Here is a 21,692-nt window from a genome sequence, read left to right as displayed (position 1 = left end):
GATTTCCCAGGCCACAAGCCAGGAGCTGGATAGGAAGTAGAGCAATCAGGACACAAGCTAGTGCCTGTATAGGATCACAACATATGCAAGGTGAGGATTTAACCACTGAGCCATTGTGCTGGGCCCGTTAATTTTATTTTGTAAGTCGTTTCTGCTTTAATTTGGGAATGGTGCCACTTTTAAACATAAAGCTGATCTCTAGCTGTATACTGAAGTGTGTTTTGCAGTGTGTAGATCATCTGGGCTCCTCAGTCAGGGATGAATTCAATTTGACTTTCTTATTGTCCTGAATAATTTTAATGCAATTCTGTTAATGACTATATATTTTTTTCTTTTGGACTTTACTGTTTACTTTTTTGTTCAGCAGCTCCCTGGGGAAAGCTACCTATTTGTAGTTTTAATGGCTTCTCTTTGACCAAAGTACAGTGGAATTTGGTTTTAACAGATAATTTTGTGCTATGCTTACTGTTAGTACCAGGTATGAAATATGGCTTTCTGCTATTGTTATACTTTTATTTTCAAAAGATTAATTTTTCTGGCCTAAAGTTTTAATTATTCTGGAGGTAATCTGTGATCACTTTGCCATGTGTGTATTTTCCCTTTCTTCCTGCGTGTTCCAGGGGAAAGATACTCTGACTTTAAAAATGATACATACTTATACTTTATTGTACAAGAAGTCTTATGTTTTTAAAGCAAACTAAAGTTGTTTTTAAAAAATGTCAAGTGATGGCGAGCTAAAACTAAATATTAGACTAAATTCAGTTCAGTGAACATTTGCTGTATGAATGTATACAATAATGCAATAGTAACGCAAGAAATACAGAAGTGACAAAAACTTAATACTTTTATTCCTAGGGCTACTAAGCTGTTAGCTCACCTGGGTTAATATACAACTCTAACACAAAAGCAAGCAGTGATAAATACCATTTTATAGGCATCAACAAAGTGCAACGGAAATAAGGATAGGTTAGACCCCTACACCCCCCTTGGGGATCTAGGAACTTCTCATGGAGTAGGTAGGATTTGAGTAGGGCTTAATTCATTGCTTTCATTTGTTCTAGACTATCTTCTGAAGATTGATGCCTATTTCTCTGAGCTCTTTAATTTTGTTGCCCATTTGGATAAACATGGCACAAATGCAGCAGGGAGGTCCAGATGAAAAAGAAAAGACCACAGCCCTGAAAGGTACACACTTAATTTGCTTTTTCAGGAACTATTTAGGTCACCTTCCATTCATTTAAATTCTAGAATAAAGCTATTGATATTTAACCATTTGTAATTATTTTGTATTACAGCAAGTATTACAGTGCCTGAGATGTAGTGTTACTTAGCAAGCAAATCATAAGAATCTTGCCGTTTTGCACATATGAAAATTCTTTTTCTTTTAAAAATAATAACATATGAAAGGAACAAGTTTTATCTATTTCACATATACAGTAATGCTTTCCACCCTATTCTTCCCCCTTCCTCATTCTTACCCTATCCCCTCCTTACTTTGTTTTTCTTTTTAATTTTTGTAACAACATGTTTTTAGTTTACTTGTAATTCAAGCTCAACTCTTCACTAAATGAGGAATTCTAAGAATATTAAATAAAAAGAACACCGTTCCTCAATAGTATAGGTAAGAGCTGTGAACAGTGGTTACATCTCAGAATGTCAGTACCGCTCATATATGTTATGTTCTCCTGTACTGTGTGTGTTACTGGAAACTAGGGAAAGCATATTTGTTCTTGAGATTATATCACTAAGCATGGTCTGTAGTTGCATCTATTTTGTTGCAGAAGACAGGGTTTCTTATGGTTGAATAGTAGTCTTTCATGCATCTACACCACAATTTCTTTATCTGATCATATGTAAATCGATGGTCATTTGGGCTGATTCCTTATTTTAGCTATTGTGAACTGTTATTGTGAATAGATAGTACTGATAACTGTTTCATATGTTCATTTCATTTCCTTTCGATAAATTCTGAGCAGTTGGTTTTCTGGGTCCTATAGTTTCTGCTGTAATTTGGGAATGAGTTTGGGATTTATTTTCATTTTTATGTGGAAAGAATATCTTTATTGCCTTCCATGATGATTCTACTAGTTTGCGTTTGTACCAACAGTGTTTTTTAGGGTACTAGTCTACTGCACTGGGCCCTATATGTATTTTTTTAAATATTTATTTTTTTTTTTAAAGGCAGAGTTGCAGAGAGAGAGAGAGCTTTGTTGTGTTGGTTTACTATATAAATGACTGCATCTGGAGTGATCCAAAACCTGGAGCCAGGAGACTTTTCTATGCCTCCCATGTTGGCTTAAGGGACCAAGGACTTTGGCCCTCTGCTGCCTTCCCAGCACATGAGCAGGGAACTGGATCATAAATAGAGCTGCTGGGACTTGAACTGGTACCCATATGGGATGCTGTTGTCACAAGTGAAGATTTACCATGCTGTGCCATGGCATCAGCATCTAGATATTATTTTGTTTCTCTTTCATGTTTGTGGCAAGCTTTAAAGTTTGAATGTAGTTTGTTTTATAGATACAGGGCTATTTAGATTATCTATTTTTTCTTGAATGATTTGTTTAAGGAATTTTCCATTTTACCACAGTTGTTGAATTTATTAAATATCATCTATCTCAATGATCTCCTATTGCTTTTTTGGTGATCTAACATCTGTTTCCTTATATTAGCATCTTTTAAAAAATCTTGTGTTCCAATCACTTTCTTAGTAATTTATCACTTTATTTAAAAAAAGTATGTGGTCTTGGGGAGCAGGATGTTAGTGGGTTAAGAGGCTTGAGTTTCACATACAGTGCTTGCTGACTCCACTTTTGCCTGTATTGCCCTGGGAGGCAGTGGGGATGTGTCAAGCAATTGAATTCCTGCCATTCCTGAGGATAGTGGATTGAATTCCTGGTTCCTACTTCCAGCACTGTCTTAGCCAAGACCCACTGTGCCGGTTTTGAGAAGCAAGTCAGTGGTCGGCAGTTCTCTCTTCTCACTCTTTCAATCTCTCTGAAAGTATGCTTTCTCTTTTTAAAAAAACAGCCTTGGGCACGGAATGGTAGCCTAGTGGCTAAAGTCCTCACCTTGCACGTACTGGGGTCCCATATGGGTGCTGGTTCATGTCCCAGCTGCTTCACTTCCAGTCCAGCTCCATGCTTGTGGCCTGGGAAAGCAGTCAAGGACAGCCCAAAGCCTAGGGACCCTGCACCCATGTGGGAGACCTGGAAAACGCTCTGAGTTTCTAGTATCGGATCGGCTCAGCTCTGGCCAGTGGGGCACTTGTGGAGTGAATCAGCGGTTGGAAGATGTTTCTCTGTCTCTTCTTCTCTTTGTAAATCTGACTTTCCAATAAAAATAAATAAATCTTAGAAAAAATAGCCCTTGATTTTACTGTGTTTTGTCTATCTCTCTGTCTTCTAAGTAGTTGATTTACTATTTTCTTTCTTCTGCTTACTTCATTTGCATTTTTTCTGGTCATTTAAAATTCATTGGGAATTATTTTACTGCTAAATTAACTCCTTTAATACTGTTGCAATGTTTTCTTTTCCCAGCTGCAGTAGTTTGGTTCTTCAGTCTTTATTATATATATTTCCATAAAGCAATTTGGTTTGTGCTTACACGTTAACTTTTTTGGACCATGTTTTAATTTCTTTGTATATTGTAGCTGCTGGATAAACAAATCTTGCATTTTTGGTAATATTCTCTTTTAACTGAAGTGTCTAAACCGTTTATGTTTTTGGAAATATACTGATTCTGTTTTTCCATAGAACCCTAGGTAGTACGCTGCTCATTTTTAGGTAAACCTAGAACTGCTCTAAGAAATGAACTGCTGGGCAGTGGTAATCAAAATAGCCTGGTACTGATACAGAAACTGAGATCAGTGGAGTAAAATTAAAACCTCGGAAGTGAGCCCACACATGCCCACCTAACTAATCTGTGACAAGAGAATTGAGAATAGCTCTGGGGAAAAGTTTGATCTCTTCAGCAGATGCTCTTGAGATAGTTGGATATCAGCCTGCAGAAATAAGAAATAAGACCCCCCCACACACACCTGTAACCTTATAAAAATCATCTCTACATGGGTCAAGGCCCTAAACCTGTATCACAAAAGCATTAAAATGTTAGAGGAAACTTAGGAATCACTTTCCCAGACATAGGAATTGGGAAAAAATGTTCAGAAAACTAACTAAAAGCACAGGTGGTCAAAGGCAAAATAAACAAGTGTGACTGCATCAAACTAAGAAGCTTCAAAACAGCAAAGCAAATTCTCACCAAAGTGAAGAGGCAATGAATGGAATAGGAGAAAATATTTGCGTATGAGACAACTGATAGTGAACTAATATTTAGGATTTGCAAAGAGCTTCAGTTATTCAGTGACAGCAAAACAAAAAACCTTGTGATGAGATGGACAAAGTAAATGAACAGACATTTTTCAAAAGAAGAAATTCAGATGGCTAATATACATATGAAAAAAATGCTCAAGCTATGTAGCCATCAGGCAAATACAAATAAAACCTATATTGAGGTTCCATCTAACTCCAGTGACATTGGCCTGCATTCAGAACTTGCTGACAACACCTACTGATGTGGGGAGCAAGGTACCCTCCTTCGCTGTTGTTGGGAGTGTAGGCTAATATAGCCACTATGGAAGTCAACATGACGAGTGCTCAATTGAAATTGAGCTACTTGTGACTAAGCTATCCAACTCCTAGGAATATTGCCAAAGGAAGGAATATCTGTCTATGAGAAAGGGACCAGCAACCCTGTATTTATAGCAGCACAATCTGCAATAGCAAAGATATAGAAACAACTCAGATATTATTCTGCCATTAAAAAGAATGAAATGTTGTTTGCAACCAACTGGTCCCAATTGAAGATCATTATACTCAGTTAAATAAGCCAATCCCCAAGGGACAAATAATGTATGTTTTCTGTGATCAAGTTTTACACATAAAATAAACCACTATACTATGAATTTGCCAATGGAACTCTGGGTTGCTTCTACTGCTTGACTGTTGTGGGCAGTATTTCTGTCAACACTGGTGTACGGATGTGTGTCTGAGTCCCTACTTTGAATACATTTAGTTTTGCAATAGTACTTGTATAGCTGGTATGTACTTATTCACATTTAGAATTCTAGTTGCTGAATCGCTTTTATTATGTCATGTTTTAAAAAGAACATTTGTGGTTCCTTTCCTGGCTGCTCCACTTTTCTAGCTCCATGCTTGTGGCTTGGGAAAACAGCAGAGGATGGCCCAAAGCTTTGGGACCCTCACCCATGTGGGAGACCCAAAGGAAGCTCCTGGCTCCTGGCTCCTGGCTCCTGGTTCCTGATTTTGGATCAACTTAGCTCTGGCCATTGCAACCACTTGGGGAGTGAATCAACTGATGAAAAATTTCTCTCTGTCTCTGCTTCTCTCTGTATATCTACCTTAACAATTAAAAAATAATCTTTTAAGGAAAAAAGAATAGTCGTGGCACATGTGATAAATATTTAATTATAAAGATTCAAATCTGTACTGTGTAGATTGAAGGAGTTTTCAGTGGAAATTCTTCATTATACTTTTTGTGTGTGTGATTCACTGGCTTCGGAGTAAAATGAAAGTTTATGCTATTGCTTTTCTTTATATGAAGCAGAAAGAATGATTTTTGGCAGTTCCTTCCTCTATCTCTTTTCAATGTTAATGAAATTTTAAAAGTCTGTGTCAAGTTCTCCAGCTGACAGGAAAAATTTGAGGAGTTCCTTTTTGTTCAGTTTATCATTCAAAATGTTTTGAACAAAGTAAATATCACATATTTGTATTCATAACTATTCTTTATAACAGGAGAAGATGGAGATGAAAATATTACAGGGTTGATGTTGCATAAACAGTCAGTATGGTGATTTTTAAAAAAGCGTTGAGTTAGGTCTCATCATTAGGTTGTGATTTTGGACTTGCAGTTTTTCTTTTCTGAACTTAGTTTTCTTTAAGAGACTGTTAAGATGGTAATACTTGTTACTGTTTCATAATTATCATGGCTGATGAGGAAATATATGTGATAGGCTTTGAAATCTTTAAAGTGGTATGTAGATACCATGTCTTCCAATATTTCTCCTATGATTCTCTCTAGCAGCTTGATGGTTTTAGGTCTTTTGTTGAAATCCTTGATATATTGTGAGTTATTTTTTTGTATAGTGTGTAAGGAAGGAGTCTTTTTTGTTTCATATGTCTGCAAATGGAGATCCAGTTTTCCAAACACCATCTGTTGAAAAGACTGTCCCTTCTCCAGGAAGTCTTTTTAGGTTGTTTGGCAAACATTAGTTAGATACATGTATTAGTTTCCTGGGTTTCTATTTTATTTCTTTAGTCTACATGTAAATGAGCTCAATTCTCCAATTAAATGATACAGATTGCCTTAGTGAAAAAACAAGACCCATCTATCTGCTACCTACAAGAAACACACATTACAACACAAACATACCCTGAAAGCAAAAGATTGAAAAATATTCTATGCAAGTGGAAATAAAAAGCAAGCAAGAGTAGATATGTTAATACCAGACAAGGTCATTATGTAATGATTAAAGGATCTATTCAATGGAAATATGTGAGTTCAAAAATTTGTATGCACTGGTACTGATGCCATCCCATAAGGGTGCTGGATTGAGTCCCTGCTGCTCCTCTTACAATCAAGCTCCCTGCTTATGGCCTGTGAAAGTAGTGCAGCATGCTCCAAATGCTTGGGCCCCTGCAACCATGCGTGAAACCCTGAGCTAGCTCCAGGCTCCTGGCTTTGGATTTTCTCAGCTCTAGCCATTCCAACCATTTGGGACACAATCTAGCAGATGGAGAAGATCTCTCTCTGCCTCTATAACTATGGCTTCATAAGCGAGCTTGGCAAATTTGCAGAATGTGAAATGAACATATAAAAATCAATAGCATATGTGTTCACAAGCAGCACAGAACTGAGAAAGAATTTGTAAGATCTTTCCCAAAAAGTTTTAGATACCTTAGAGAAAATTTAACCAAGATGTGAAAACTTACCACAATGAAATTTACAAAATATTAAGGAAACAGAAACACACACACATGAAAAACAAAACAAAACAAAACAACAGCCTCTACATACATGGATTTGAATAGTTAATGTCATAACGTCCATACTATCCAAAGCTATTTACGCACTTGCTGAGGAACCAATGAAGGAATTCTCAAATCTAGAAAATGACCCAAAAAGTTATATGAATACATAGGAGAACTCATGTAGTTACAGTAATATTAAACAGTAAAAGCAAACCCAGAAACATACTGTCACATTTCACATAGAAGGACAATCATAATCAAAACAGCCTAACATGAAACATTTAAACTGCAGAGGGATTTAAATAAGGCATAGTAATGTTTTCAATATAGGATACTAATAATATAATTAGTGATGTAAAGGATCTGAGTTATACTTTTTTTGAAAATTATGATTTTAAAATGCTTATTCATGCTAAAATCATGCTAATCATACTATAGCACTTTGGAAATTTAGAAACATAGTGTGTCATCATTAGAAGAAATGCAGAAGTTAACTGGAAAACGTTAAAGAAGAATCTACATTGATTTAGAAATATGATTAGCTATGAAAATGAATATAAGTAAATGTCATATTATTTCTTTTCTAGATTTATTGTCTAGGATAGATTTGGATGAACTCATGAAAAAAGATGAACCTCCTCTTGATTTTCCTGATACCCTGGAAGGATTTGAATATGCTTTTAATGAAAGTAAGTATATATTGTGTATGAAGAATTTATTTATCCATGCAAGTAGGATCATAGAAAAGTTATTATTTGCTACTTTAAAGGCTAGCTAGATGTTTTATTTATTTATTTTGAGTAGTAATGACTTAATGCTTGCATGGTAAAATCCTTCACTCAAGTGAAAAAACCAACTAATAATTTCTCATAGTTTTCAATTCATATAAATTAATGGTTATGAACTTGTTAAATGTGCACATTTCAACCTTGACCATCTAGCACCTCGATGTTCAGTTGGAATTCCTAATAAAATGATATAGAAAGATCAAATGGGTTTATATCTTACTTAAAATGAAGTGACTGGCAAAAGATTATATGTGATGATACTTAAAAATAAAAATATACAGTTTTCTGTAATTTTTCAGACAGCATTCTTGCTTTAAAACTTATTAAGTATTATGTAAAATAACCATTATAGGTAGAATGTGGTGGACTCTACTATCGATTTCAAGAATGTTTCCGGCACAACAAAAGCAAAAAACACTGACTTGGATTAATCAGACATTGTTATGCTGGAAGAGTAACGTTAATACAGGGAAGATGGCATTTTAGTCGTGGCTTTCTATTTGTTGCTCTGCCTAAAGTGAATTTGTCATCTTCGGATTGGTGACTATCTCATTGTATTATCAGTCAAAGATATTAGGACTTATAGCGACAGCCTCCAAATACTAGACTGTTAAATGAATTAAATAAAAGATACCCCAAATTTTCAATCTAATTTTCATGCTTTTTTTAATAAAGGATTTTCTTTGCCAGTGCATGTATGTGTGAGTAGTACTATTTTATTGATTGCATGGCAGAGAAAGATATTGATAGTTAAATATTTTAGTAAACATACAATGACATTTGCTGCTAATATTTTTACACTACTTTGGGCAAGATGACTAATTAACTATTGCTAATGGTAAACAAACTGTGTTCTTTGGATATATGAGAATGTTTCTCTAAAGATGATCACATAAGCAGCACATCTCCTTGGTGTATAAAAAGGAAACATCTGTGGGCCAGACTGTCAGCACTGGGGGAGCATTCTGTAAGCCTCATTTAGAAACCTTACCTGCTCCAGGCTGGAGAGTGCTAAAAGGGTCCTGCAAAAACTGCCAGGGACACCTCTTCCTGCTTTGTTTGTACCCGTGAAATTATCAGAATTTAGCAATTAGTAAATAAATAATTAGCAGTTAATCATTAAATCAAATAATTTAATATTAAATAATAAATAGTAAACAAATAATAAGTAACTAGTAATCAGTAAAGATGAGTTGTTTTCACTAAAGATCTCTGATTTAACAGAGTCTGGTTCATCCTCACTAGCCCTTCCCAATTTCCATTTGCTACTCTATCCAAATTTCTAGGCCTGTTGCAGAAATCTCATCCAGCCCATGGGAATTGTTTGTTGGTCCAAAATCATTGTAGACTTTATTGTCTCCATGATTCACCTGTAGCAAGTTTTGGATTGCTGTCTTATTTGATTCTTGTTTGTTTGGTATATGTGCTTTTTACTCCTCAAGTGTGGAGCTTGTTCATGGAAACTGATGGAGATATCTGTAGTGGACTTGAAAGTATTGTTAACATGATTTGGATTAAAGAAAGTTCAAGAAGGATAGTTTCTGATAAACAGACAACAATTTTTATATTGTTGATGTGTTTGTTCTCATGATAGTTGAAGAGAATATACTATGAAAAATTAAAGTTTTGGAAAATGACCGAAAAAAATTAATTTTAAATTTGTGTCAGACATTATTTGTCCATATTGTTGTGAGTACAATATTAATTGTCATAATATTATTCGTCTTCTAGAGGGGCAATTAAGGCACATAAAAACTGGAGAACCATTTGTTTTTAACTACCGAGAAGATTTGCACAGATGGAACCAGAAAAGATACGAGGCTTTAGGAGAGGTATGTAAGAAATACTCTTTGCATTTGTTTTCCTTCAGAAGAAGCTCCTGGTTCCTGGCTTCAGTCTGGCTCAGCTCAGGCCATGGCAGCCACTTGGGGAGTGAAGCAGCAAATGGAAGATCTTCCTCTCTATTTCTCCTTCTCTCTTTAACTCTGACTTTACAATAAAAAAAGAAAGAATGAAAGACAAGAAAAGAAGGAAGGAAGGAAAAAAGGATGGGTTAGTGCCACTTAATGAGATTTTTAGATTAAAAATTAGTCACAAAATGGAGTAAAAAAATGTGATTGATTGAGCATTTGGCCTAGTGATTGATGTGACAGTCGGAATGCCTGAGTCTCGTGTTAGAGTGCCTCGGCTGTCAGCCAGTGTGTAGTCTAGTTAGCAGCAGGTAATGAACAACTCAAGCACTCGGGGCCTTGCCTTCTTTACGGCTGTTGTGGGCTTCCTGGTTATTGTGGAGACTTGGAAAGTGAGCAGTTGGATAGTTGATGAATAAATCAGTAGGTTGCACATCTCTCTCTCTCTCTTTTTGCTTTTCAATAAATTTGTAAAATTTCTGAAGGTAATAATGTTAGTGAAACTGAAGATAAAGATTTTGCTGCATTTCTTTTATACTGTTGTTCTTTTATACTGTGTAATAAGAGATCCTAATGCAAGGATGACCAGTGTGGCACAGTATGTTAAGCTCCTACATAGGATGCCCAGATTCCGATTTGTTTTTCTTGATGGTCTTTGAATTCCTGGATAAACAAAATGTCAGAGAAAATGCATGAAATAATTACTGAGACATTGACTGTTGTCTCGCTGCTTATGTGGAACTTTGGAACTGCAGTGGAGGGCATACAACATAACCTGGATCTGTCACTGCATTGTCCATGCAGAGTTCATGGTTGGGGAGGCTGTGGCGGTGTTTGTAATTTACAGAACAGTGTTTGGAGAGGAGTCAGATGCACAAAGTGGTAAAAAGAGGACTCTGTAGAGATCTGTAGTGAGCTTACCTTGAGCTTTTGACTGAGTGCAGATCAGTGCATGCATCTTCCAAGACAAGGACTCATCCATTAGAGAGAAGTAAACTTAGAACTCTGACGCTTTCCCAAGCTAAGACTAATTTGTCCTTCCTCCTGTCAGACAGAAGTGATCTTCTATCCATATGACATTGGGTCAATATTTTTCAAATATCATTGTCTTAGTACTGGAACCATATTAGTTCTACACTAAGGCCCACTTAACAATCCCTCTTTCAAGCTTGAAAGCATAGTCATAAGGGTCAAACTGAATCCAAGTAACTTGATTTTGTTTCAGAATCCCAGATGAAAACCTAAGGATATATTTAATGAATACAGTAAAATTCAAGGAGGAATGTAGAATTCACAATGTCTGAAACATAGTCAGAAATCACCCAACATGCTTAAAATTAGGAATATATAACCTGTAACTGGGAGAAAAACGAATCTGTATAAAAAACTCAAAAACTATACAAAAGATAGAAATAGATAAGAGCATTAAAACAGCTATTATAAATTTATGTGTAGTCGAAAAGGATGGGGAAAATGTTACTGGTTCTAAAGAGAGTCCCGCTATCATGATGAATGAATTAAGACATCATAGTCCTAAAAGTTTCTGTACCTAATAACATATGTTCAAAATATAGAGCAAATTCAAAGGAAATGTTAATAAAACCAAAAGTAAAAGTAGGAAAATACAGTGATAAAATTTCCAGCTCCCTCCTCAGTAATTCATAAATAGTAGGACAAAAACTAAGTGGAGATATTAGAAAATTTGAGCAACGTGGTTAACTGACCATTTCTACTCGACAACGTTAGGAGTACATCTTCTTTCAGAATTCTTTCCCCGGGCCTTTTTGGGATATAATACAAATCTCAGTACACTCTAATTGATTCAAGTAATAGGAAGTATAGTTTTGATGACGTACAGTATGTTGTTTCTGAGAGCTGGGAAAATTCTCAGTTTTACTTTTTAGCTTAAAAGTAAGCAGCAGAAATTTATATAACCCATCATTTAAAGAAAAAAAAAGATCCGGGAGAAATAGCAAATGTCCTCAGTGGTGAATTCTCCCTAACATTTGCAAAGATAACACTGGAAGAAATTTGTCATAGTAGGTTTCAGGCCTTCCTTGAAAACAGCATACTTTTAATATAACAAGAAAACCATTTAATATTTGAACATTTCTACATAAGCATGAAATCAGAAAATGAACAACACTTGGCTGTCTTGGCTATGTTAAAATTACACCTTTCTCAACTTATGGGTATCATTTTAGGTAGATTAGGAGAGACTTTGGAAAGTGATTTTTATTAATATTTCATCAGTGAGGTCATTGAATATGTAATGAGATTATTAGTTTTTGATGGTTGATGTGAGCCTGAGAGACTCCTTATTTGACAGATTTCTGGTCTGTTAATGTAGACTTGTTATACTGAAGAACACATTCTTATGTTGACATAATTCAAATTTAAATTTACTGAAGTAATCCTAATGATGATTATTGATATATTGTTCCATTTATTCTCACTTGGGAGATAAGTGATAACAGATGTTCTTTTTTAAATAACTGATTTTTCTGTGCCATCCATGCAAGCACTACTTTTTTTGTGTTTAAGTTCTTGATTGCAGTAGTATCCCTTGGTAATATCCTGATGAATTTAACACTAGATAAACTTTTTGAATGTGAGCAGATGCATTTGCCATTATTCTCTGTAACAGTCACACAGTTTCTCAGAGTCAGAATTTGTAAGAACAAATCTTATTTTGAGAAATGTAATACTTAATACATGAACCTGACATTTCTTTTCAGAAATCAGATTAGTTTATTCTCAAAATGCAAGTTTTCACAACCCTGTTAAAATGAGTTTATTCTTTGAACTTGTATAGAAACCTACATATTGCTAAAATGTTATCAAAAGACCTTTTAACAAGTGCCAAGAAATGAATTATATATTTAGGTTTATTCTTAATACTAGCAGCAGGAAGAGCACATTGTGAGCTAAATTGGTTAATTGAAGTTGGAATCAACACTACCTTTATACATAGATCATATACCAGAAGATAATTAGAAACTGCATTAAGATAATCTTAAGGATCATTATGCTCCAAATATTTTTATGTGGAGAAAATTACACAGATATATTGTATAGAATATATATGAGCTCACTTATGATTGTTACTTGGAAGTAAAACTTTTTATTCTCATTAGCCACAAGTTGAAGGCAATATATGTATATGAGTGATGTAACCATTCCTCCTGTGACAGAAACTTTCAAAATCTTGTATTTTGAGTAAATTCAGAATATAAAGCACCACAGACCACAAAGGCCATGATTTGTCTCTCCGATAAAGTTTTCTAACAGTTATAACTCCAAGTGTTTTTGCTCGCATTCCATACAACCTCTGGCAACCCACTGGAAGTGGCCACTCTCAGGCTTCCCTGCAGATCCAGTGAATCAGTCTGCGTTTAATACTGTCTTCGGGTTGTTAGTATGTCAGTATTTGAGAAGCACCAAACAGCTTCTCTTATCAAGTGGTCGGTTTGTTGGGGCTTTGTCCATTGGCTTGCTTTCTGATAAGGGATTTAGAAATTTGAGTAGTCTTAGGCCTGTGTATTTGTCGTTCCTTCTCTGCCACTTGTTTAACTCATGAAGGAGGCTTCTGGGGTTAAATCACTTTATAGGCAGTACAGCTCAGTGAAGAAAAGATGGCAGAAAAATGATTCTGTGTTTGTAGATTTTGACCACAGACCTACCTTATAATTAAATATAATACTGAATCAATATTAGATACTGTTACGTTTCTTGCTGTATCTGTCACATAAGACTGAACACTTTTATGCAAACTTTTTTTTATGGCTTCAATCTAAGCCCGCAAACCTGTTGTTGCCTATCACTTAGAAATGTAATTCAAGGCCCTAGTTGGTGCCTAGTGGCTAAAATCCTTGTCTTGAAAGCACCAGTTCCCATACGGACGCTGGTTCGTGTCCCGGTTACTCTACTTCCCTTCCACCTCCCTGCTTGTGGTCTGGGAAAGCAGTAGAGGATGGCCCAAACCTTGGGACCCTGTAACCATGTGGGAGACCTTGAAAAAGCTCCTGGCTCCTGACTTTGGATTGGCTCAGTTCCAGCCGTTGTGGCCACTTTGAAAGTGAATCAGCAGATGGAAGATCTTTCTATCACTCTTTCTCTCTGTGAATCTTACTTTCCAATAAAAATAAATACATCTTAAAAAGAAAGGAATGTAAGTCAGTTAACTTGCATCATGCCTTTTATGCTTCTCTTGAAATGTGCAAATAAATGTAGTAGCTGATCTGAAAATCCATGGCTTGTTTTACTCTTTTCTCTGATATATTTTCAGGAATGAAAATGGATTCAGGGATCCCTTCTGCTTCTAGATTCAGAAAATTTTCTTTTTTAAAAATTAGTTTAATTGAAAAAGCAAAATTAGAGAGCAAGAGAAAGAGAGAGCGAGTTCTTCTGTGTTCTGGTTATCTCTCCACATGACCACAGCAGCCAGGAACTTAGGGTTGACATCATAAGTGAGAATATGACTCCATCATGTTCTATGTGAGTGACTGGATACCAAGTACTTGGATCGTCTTTTGTTGTTTTCCCAGGAACTTTACTAAGGAGCTAGTTCCGAATTAGAGTACGTAGGACATGAACTGACACTCATAAGGGATGCCAGCTTTGCAGACGGGAGCATAAGCCACAATGCCACAACACTAGCCATCTTCTTGATTTTGTACTAGAAGGTGTGTGTGTATATATGTATGTATATATATATACACACACACATCTAGAAACATGTTTCTAGATGAACTTTTATATATATATTCATACATACACGCAATTATATATATTATATATGTCTGTATATAAAGTATATGTATATATATATATATATATATATAATTTTTCATGATATGGTTCCATAGGCAGAGGGATTTCCCCCTTCCACCCCTTGTATCCCCAACAGTTTTCAACAAATTATTACAATAATGTAGTCCTTCAACAACAGTCGTAAGTCCAGTATTCTGCTATCTAAGTGTATCATACATTGTAGGTATAAACAGTGGTAGAAAGTCTAGTATCCTGTTGTCAATGTATATTTACATTATGTTGGGAGTCCCCCTTTTATTTGGGAGTAGAGATACATACTGCAGCATATCTTCACTTCCTGATATGCTCGTCTCCCTTATACAGTTCATGTATGAGAATATATGTACATGCATGCTTGTATTTGCATATATAAATATATATATATTTTTTAACTTGTGTTAGGCATGAAGATTACCTTATGTCAGAGAGAAAATATGAAATTTGTTCTTTTGGGATTGGCTTATTTCACTGAGTGTAATGGTCTGCAGTTGGGACCATTTTGTTGCTAATGGTAACATTTCATTCTTTTTAATGGCTGAGTATTACTCCATGGAGTACCGTAATGTCTTTATCCATTCTTGTTTCCATGGCATCTGGTTTCCATTGTATTGTTATAAATATAGGATTACAGATCACTTTCTCATAGGCCGATATTGTCTCCCTTAGATATATTCCCAGGAGTGGGGTAGCTGTGGCATAGGATAGATCAAATTTCAATTCTTTGAGCACTCTCCATACTGAATTCCATAGTAGTTGCAATAGCCTACACTCTACCCACAGTGGATTTGGATACTTTTCTTCCCACATGCAAGACAGCAAAGTTTATTAGTAGAGTTCTGAATGTAGGCCAACTTTTCTGGCGTTTTGGAACCTCAGTGTGGTCTTTCTTTGTATTTCCCTCATACATAGGGAGCCTGAGCATTTTTTCATATATCTGTTAGCCATTTTATTTTGGACATTGAAAAATGCCTGTTCACTTTCTCGTTTCTTACTTTGTTGATTGCTTCCTTTGCTGTACAGAGCTCCTTTGTCCAAGTCTTGTTTGCTTATTTTGGCTTTGACTGCCCATGCTTTTCATGACTTCCTAAGATGTTCTACCAATGTCTGTATCTTGCAGAGAGCTTCATATGTTTCCCCTGTTGATTTGATGGTGCAGATTTAGATCCTTAATCCATTTAGAGCTGTTTTTGTATTCAGTGACAAGAAGGGGTCTTGTTTATTATTTCTACATGCTGATATCCAATTGTCCCAACAGCATTAGTTGAAGAGAACACACTTTTTTCCTGCTTTGTTTTCAGTTCTCTTGTTGAAGGTCAGTTGGCTCTGCATGTGTGGGCTCACTTTTGGGGTTCCTGTCTGTTCCACTGATTTTCTTCTCTAATTCTGTACCAGTAGCAGACTGTTTTGATGACTACTGTTCTCTAGTATGTCTTGAGGTCTGGAATTGTGATTGTTCCAGCTTTATATTTTTATTCTTCAGGTTAGCTTTGACTATTCATGGTCTCTTATGTTTCTAGATGAACTTTTATATCAGTTTTTTCTACTTCTGAGAAAATGTTGTTGGGATTTTAATTGGGATCACATTGAATCTGTGTATGAATTTTGGTAATATTGACATTTTGATGATATTGATACTACTGATCTAGGAATGCGGTAAATTTCTCCATCTTTTAGTGTCTTCTTATATTACTTTAAAAAATGTTTTGTAATTTTCATCATAGACATTTTCCCCATATTTTTTAGGTTTATTCCTAGGTATTGAAGATTCTTGGTAGCACCCAACTGCTGGAGCAGCAACTTGCTGCTTTCTAGGGTGTGTGTCACAGGATGCTGCATCATAAATAGGATGTGGACATCTCAACAGGTGTACTAACAAATAGAACACATGTCTGTCCCAAGCAGTTTATTTTTCTAAAACTCATTTTGCATGTAACATTATTTACTATGTTCCTTTATTGTAGATAAGTCTTTCTTATCTTTAATGTGAAAAAGTTTGAAGGTTGTAGATACAGGGTTCAGCTATTTAATAAAGTTACAATAAAAGGCTTTGATCAGATTAACAGTGTATTGCTCATTAGATTACTGAACATCTAATGCCTCTCTGAATGGTTTCACTCAATATAGTCATTTGGTTTGCCCTTCTAACCCTTGATAATATTCCAAGGTTTTGCTCTGTGTGTGAGAACACAAGATAAGCCTCAAGCTTGGATCCTTTCTGAAGGTATAATGAGCTACCACCCCAGCCATTTGGCACATCACCCGTGTTATTTTGGAAAAAAAAATGCCTTTCAGTGGAATGAGATTATTTTACTTTAGCAGTTTTCTATGTTATAAAGTTTAATTACAAGTTTAAATGAACAGAAGTAAATTTGTGCCCATATGGCATTAAAGTATGTTAACTTTAGGGGAAAGAAATCATATGAATAATGCTTAGAGATGTTTTTCTTTGCCAGAAACAAAAGCATAACATTCTTAAAATTATATTTATAGTGAAGTGTACCTGTCTAAGAAAGAAATAATATGTTTTGTGCTATTTTTTTTCTTGGATCATGATCAGTTCTAAAAGTAGAATGAGATTTGTAGTCTAGTAATGGTTTTACAGGCATCACAGTAACTGGGCAAATAATCCACAGTGAATTTCCTACATGTCTATTGATGTCATTAAACACAAGCATATTGTATATCAGAATCATTCAGTCATCCTCACTGTTACTGACAGTTGGTGCATTAGTTCATGTTAAATGGAATATCTCTTTAAGCTATTCTTGGCATTTCCTAGATTAGATGAATTATGAATCTGATTATTAAAATTAACCTTTTATGTTCATCTGGTAAGTTGTTCTGAGCCAATGTCCTTTTGTACTAAGTCTTTCTTATCTTTCTGTGCTCTGAAAAAAAAATCCTTACTCAGGTAGATATTCAATGCAAAGTGTATTTTGCATGAAATGTGGTTTGCAATGTATGTCATTTATTTTTACATACAAATATTTTACAAATATATCTTACATGAGCCAGAAGAAGGCTGGATGTGTTCTAAGTTTTTATGTCTATTTCTTTCATTCTCAATAATTGATTGTGATTTTAGAAATAACAGAAAATTGGGCTAAATTTTACAGTTAGTAAAGATAAACTCTATTTGACTTCCAAATTATATGCTAGTCCATGCCCTCTCCACCCTTCCCCCCATATTTCCATCTAATACTCCCTAGGCATTAAGAACATTAGTAGAGATACAAGAGTTTGGACCTTATAATGTAAATATATGCCTACATCTGTATCTACTGGCATATACTTATACAGACATAGATATGACATACACACAAATAAGAACAAACACACACACACACACACACACACACACACACACACATATAAACTGTCTAGGCAGTTTCTGAGTAATCTCAAAAGTCTTGGCAGTAAGAAAATGGCTCTGCGTTTGATAGAAGAGGGACTGAGCATCCACACCCTTGAGCTTGTGAAAGTGCTGTGCTTCTGTTTGGGAAATATGTTTGCAAGAGAATGAAGAAGAGGCCAAAGCTTCGGTGACTTCTTATCCAAACTCCTGTGTATGTAATATGGTTCTTGTCTACAAGATTTTTTGTAGTTTCAGCAGATCATATTTTGTGCTTATGATGATTTGGAAAAGGGCAATGAAATTTTATTTACTCATACATTTGTAAATTTATGTTCATATAGTTGTATATTTTTGTTGTGATAAGAGCACTAAATGTGAAATCTACCTCTTCACAAATTTTAATTGTATAGTATGATATGAACTGTAAGCAAGATGTTGTATAGATCTCCAGAATATATTCGTCTTATGTCAATGAAATTGCCTACCTATTGATCAAATGCCCTCCTCTGGTTTTCCTCTCCTCCTTTTCCTGACTACTACCATTTTTTTCCCTTGGTTTGTAACATTTTGACTATTTTAGATAGCTATTATTAGTGGAATCATGCTGTGTTGTCTTTGACTGGCTTATTTCTCTTAGCATTGTATTTCCTGGGCTCATTTGTGTTTGCATAAATCACAGTATTCCCTTTCTTCCTTGTGTCTGAATAACATTCCATTGCACGTGTGCTCCATGTTTGGTTCGTGTACCCATTGATGGGCGTTTCTGTGTCTTGGTGACTGCGGATAATGTTTCAGTGTACATGACAGTGCGAAGGATGTATTTTCAACATTCTGATTTCAGTTCTTTTGGATAAATACCTGGTAGTGAGATTGCTCAGTTGTATGATGAAGTTGTTTTTAATTTTTGAAGAAACTTCATACTGTTTTCCATATTGGCTAGACCAATTTTCCATCCCTAAAAACAGTATATAAGGCTTCTCTTTTTCACTGTGGTTGTAATTCAGTGATATTGTCTTGGTATGCATGCTTTTGTTATAATCCTTTCTAAATGATTTATGTGATTTACTATCTACCATTAACTTTTTACTAATTAGTACTTATTATGAATAGTAAAACTTGTTAAGAAAACATGCCTTCAACTTAATGACTGATATCTGATTTGAAAATTTTTTGTGTTCAGTAGTTCATCTGATTCTTTCCTGTCTGGATAATGTGACTCTCAGAACTGTTACCAGACATTTTCTGAGAACCCACTGTACATTATAAATATCAATTATAAGTCAATTATAAATATATTATCCAAACTTGTCCTTGGAAAGTTGTGCACCACTTACCTTGCAGAAGGAATTCTTTATTTGGAGTTCTTATTTTATGAAAATAGCTCTGTAATTCTTAATCATTGAAGATATACTTCCACTACTGTCTTTCATGTCAACACAATTACAGGATTGGGAAAAAGACTTTTAAATAGGTGGCTTTGTTCTTTGGTTCTGCAGTCCAAAAAGGACAACAACAAAGATACGTGGAGAATTCTGTTAGGAGATAGTAAGTCTGTGGATTTAATTTGAATTCACTGAAGAGAGTGGTCTTCGTAGATACAAGTTAATGAGGCATTTCTCTTAAAGTGTTCTGGCACTATGGGGTTGCATATAGTTAGAACTGACAGTGGGGAACATCTGATACAATGAAACTAAATATAGCTGTTTCTCTGGGCAAATGGTACCAGCTGGTGAGGCTCTACAAAGCAAAATATTGTATACAATGAAATAGCTTCCAGATATCAGTAGAGTTACTTATTATGTGTTTAAAGTAAATTTATTCTTAGTTTGTTTGCTTTCATTGAGCCAAAATACCAAGATATTAAATGGAAGGTGAGGTACCTTTTTCAGCTTCGTGCATCTTTATTTTATTGCCAAAGAATATTCTTAGCATACATTTATTACACTGACTCTTATGTTTGTGGAGATTATATAATTGTGTGAAAATCACTAGAAAAGGGTTTATATTTTTGTATGAATTTTAGAAATAGAGATGGTTATTTTCTTATTAGATCTTTTCTGAAATAAAAATCTATTTTTAAATGTCTTGAATTATACTTGGTATAACTAAATAGTTGAGTTCTGTTTCTGATTCATTCTTAGAAAAAAGTTTTATACTCCCCAATCTTAATTTAAATTTCAGTGATTTACATTTTTTATATTGTTCGATCTGACACAATTTATTTAAGTTTGTAAAAAAATTATTATTTATCTAAGTAGAGTTAGTCTTTTGTAAGAATGGTGTTTACTTGCCCTCTGAAATGCCTGCATTCTGAGATTCTTTTAGTTTCCCTCTATGGAGAAACTATAAAAGGAATATTTTTGCAGAGAGAAATAGGCTGTTGTATGATAAAATCTTGCACTCATGAAAAAAATCTTAGCTAAAAGTGGTGGCACTAACTGAATATACAATTCACCCTATTTCCGTAGGGTCCATGTCCACAAACTTAACCAACTGAACAAAGAAAATATTCAGGGGGAAAAAACATATTTTTGCATTGAAAATACGCAGACTTTTGTGGTCGTTATTCCTTAAACAGTATGTTACAACAATTGTTTTCATAGCATTTATATGTATTTGATATTATAAATGACCTGCAGGTGGTTTAAAGCATCCAGTAGGTTATTTACAGATGATCTACAAATAACACTTTATAGCAACAGATTAGAGCATCTTTGCCTTATGTTTGTTAGAAGGGTAATGTGAAACCTGCCGTTCTCGGAGTTTTAGGATGACGGTGCTGTGTGTTTGATTGCAATGTTTTTACTCTCCTCCCCGGGCCTATTGGCCGTACCTCTTTGTTTTACTTTAAAAATGATTGCTAGGAATTTCCAGTAAGCATCTTCAATTGCCGTAAGTTTTCTGAAATGAAATATATCTTCTCCCATGAACATGAGAGCCCCATAATTTCCGTTTCTGCTTCTGTCTTGGTTTCCATCTTGAATGATTTTCTTTAGCTTAGTGAACTTTCTTTTTAAAAAAAATATTTTATCTTTCGTAAAGCATTTTATTCATATAAGATGAACACCTTTTTTATATTTCAAAGTATAGCCCATATTCCTCACATACCCTCCTTCTTGATTTAAAATTTTTTTAAAAAAAATTTAAAATGTTTACAGTGGCATGATTCTATTTTATTTACTTAAATAAATGGAACGGATTTCATGTATTTCATACAACACTTTCAGGAATATAATGATACTTCACGGCATCCTTCCTCATTTCTTACCTTGCTTTTCACTTTGGCAGTGATATGCCTTTGGTTTAGTTTACAATCATAGGCTTAATGCACCACTAAATAAATAAACAGATAGTAAACAGAATGATCGCTGTTTCTCAGGAGATATAGACGAGAGCTGTAAACAGTAATCAAATCTGAAGGGGTTGATTTCTTTCATATACGTTGCATCTTTTGTGTTCTATGTGTTAGTTACCACATATATTTGTCTTTTTAGGACTGGCTTATTTCCCTAAGCATAATGGTCTCCAGTTCATCCATGTGAACTTCAGGATCATTTTTTCTAGATCTGAGTAGATTGTCCTTGGTATTTTGATAGAAATTGCATTGAATCTGTACATCGCTTTGGGTGGCATGGACGTTATTATTACATTGATTCTTCTGATCTGTGATCATGAAGGATTTGCCACTTTTTAGTGTCTTTAATTTCTGTCCTTAATATTCTGTACTTTTAGATTTTAGAGAACTTGTATGCCCTTGATTAAATTTATCGCAAAGTGT

At 35.0% G+C, this 21,692-nt stretch overlaps 1 protein-coding gene across 5 annotated transcripts in view; it reads left to right on the top strand.

Moving 5' to 3' along the window:
* Positions 1-21,692, top strand: part of FAM172A (family with sequence similarity 172 member A) — a 270,353-nt gene that overhangs the window by 15,236 nt on the left and 233,425 nt on the right. For 4 of the 5 annotated variants that reach the window (XM_040986044.1, XM_040986041.1, XM_040986042.1 and 1 more), the window contains 2 exons: positions 7,637-7,738; positions 9,569-9,669. In XM_040986044.1, coding sequence (XP_040841978.1) covers positions 7,669-7,738; positions 9,569-9,669 — 171 coding nt within the window. In that variant the 5' untranslated portion in view covers positions 7,637-7,668. Of the gene's footprint in view, positions 1-1,061; positions 1,186-7,636; positions 7,739-9,568; positions 9,670-21,692 lie in introns of all 5 variants that reach the window. The other variant, XM_040986040.1, reaches the window with a different exon arrangement.

The sequence above is a fragment of the Ochotona curzoniae genome, unplaced genomic scaffold (genome assembly GCF_017591425.1).
Source record: "Ochotona curzoniae isolate NIBS_2020 unplaced genomic scaffold, NIBS_Ocur_1.0 contig_4501, whole genome shotgun sequence".
Taxonomy (NCBI): domain Eukaryota; kingdom Metazoa; phylum Chordata; class Mammalia; order Lagomorpha; family Ochotonidae; genus Ochotona; species Ochotona curzoniae.
The sequence above is the reverse complement of the archived record's forward strand: the minus strand, read 5'-3'. Positions and strand labels throughout refer to the sequence as shown.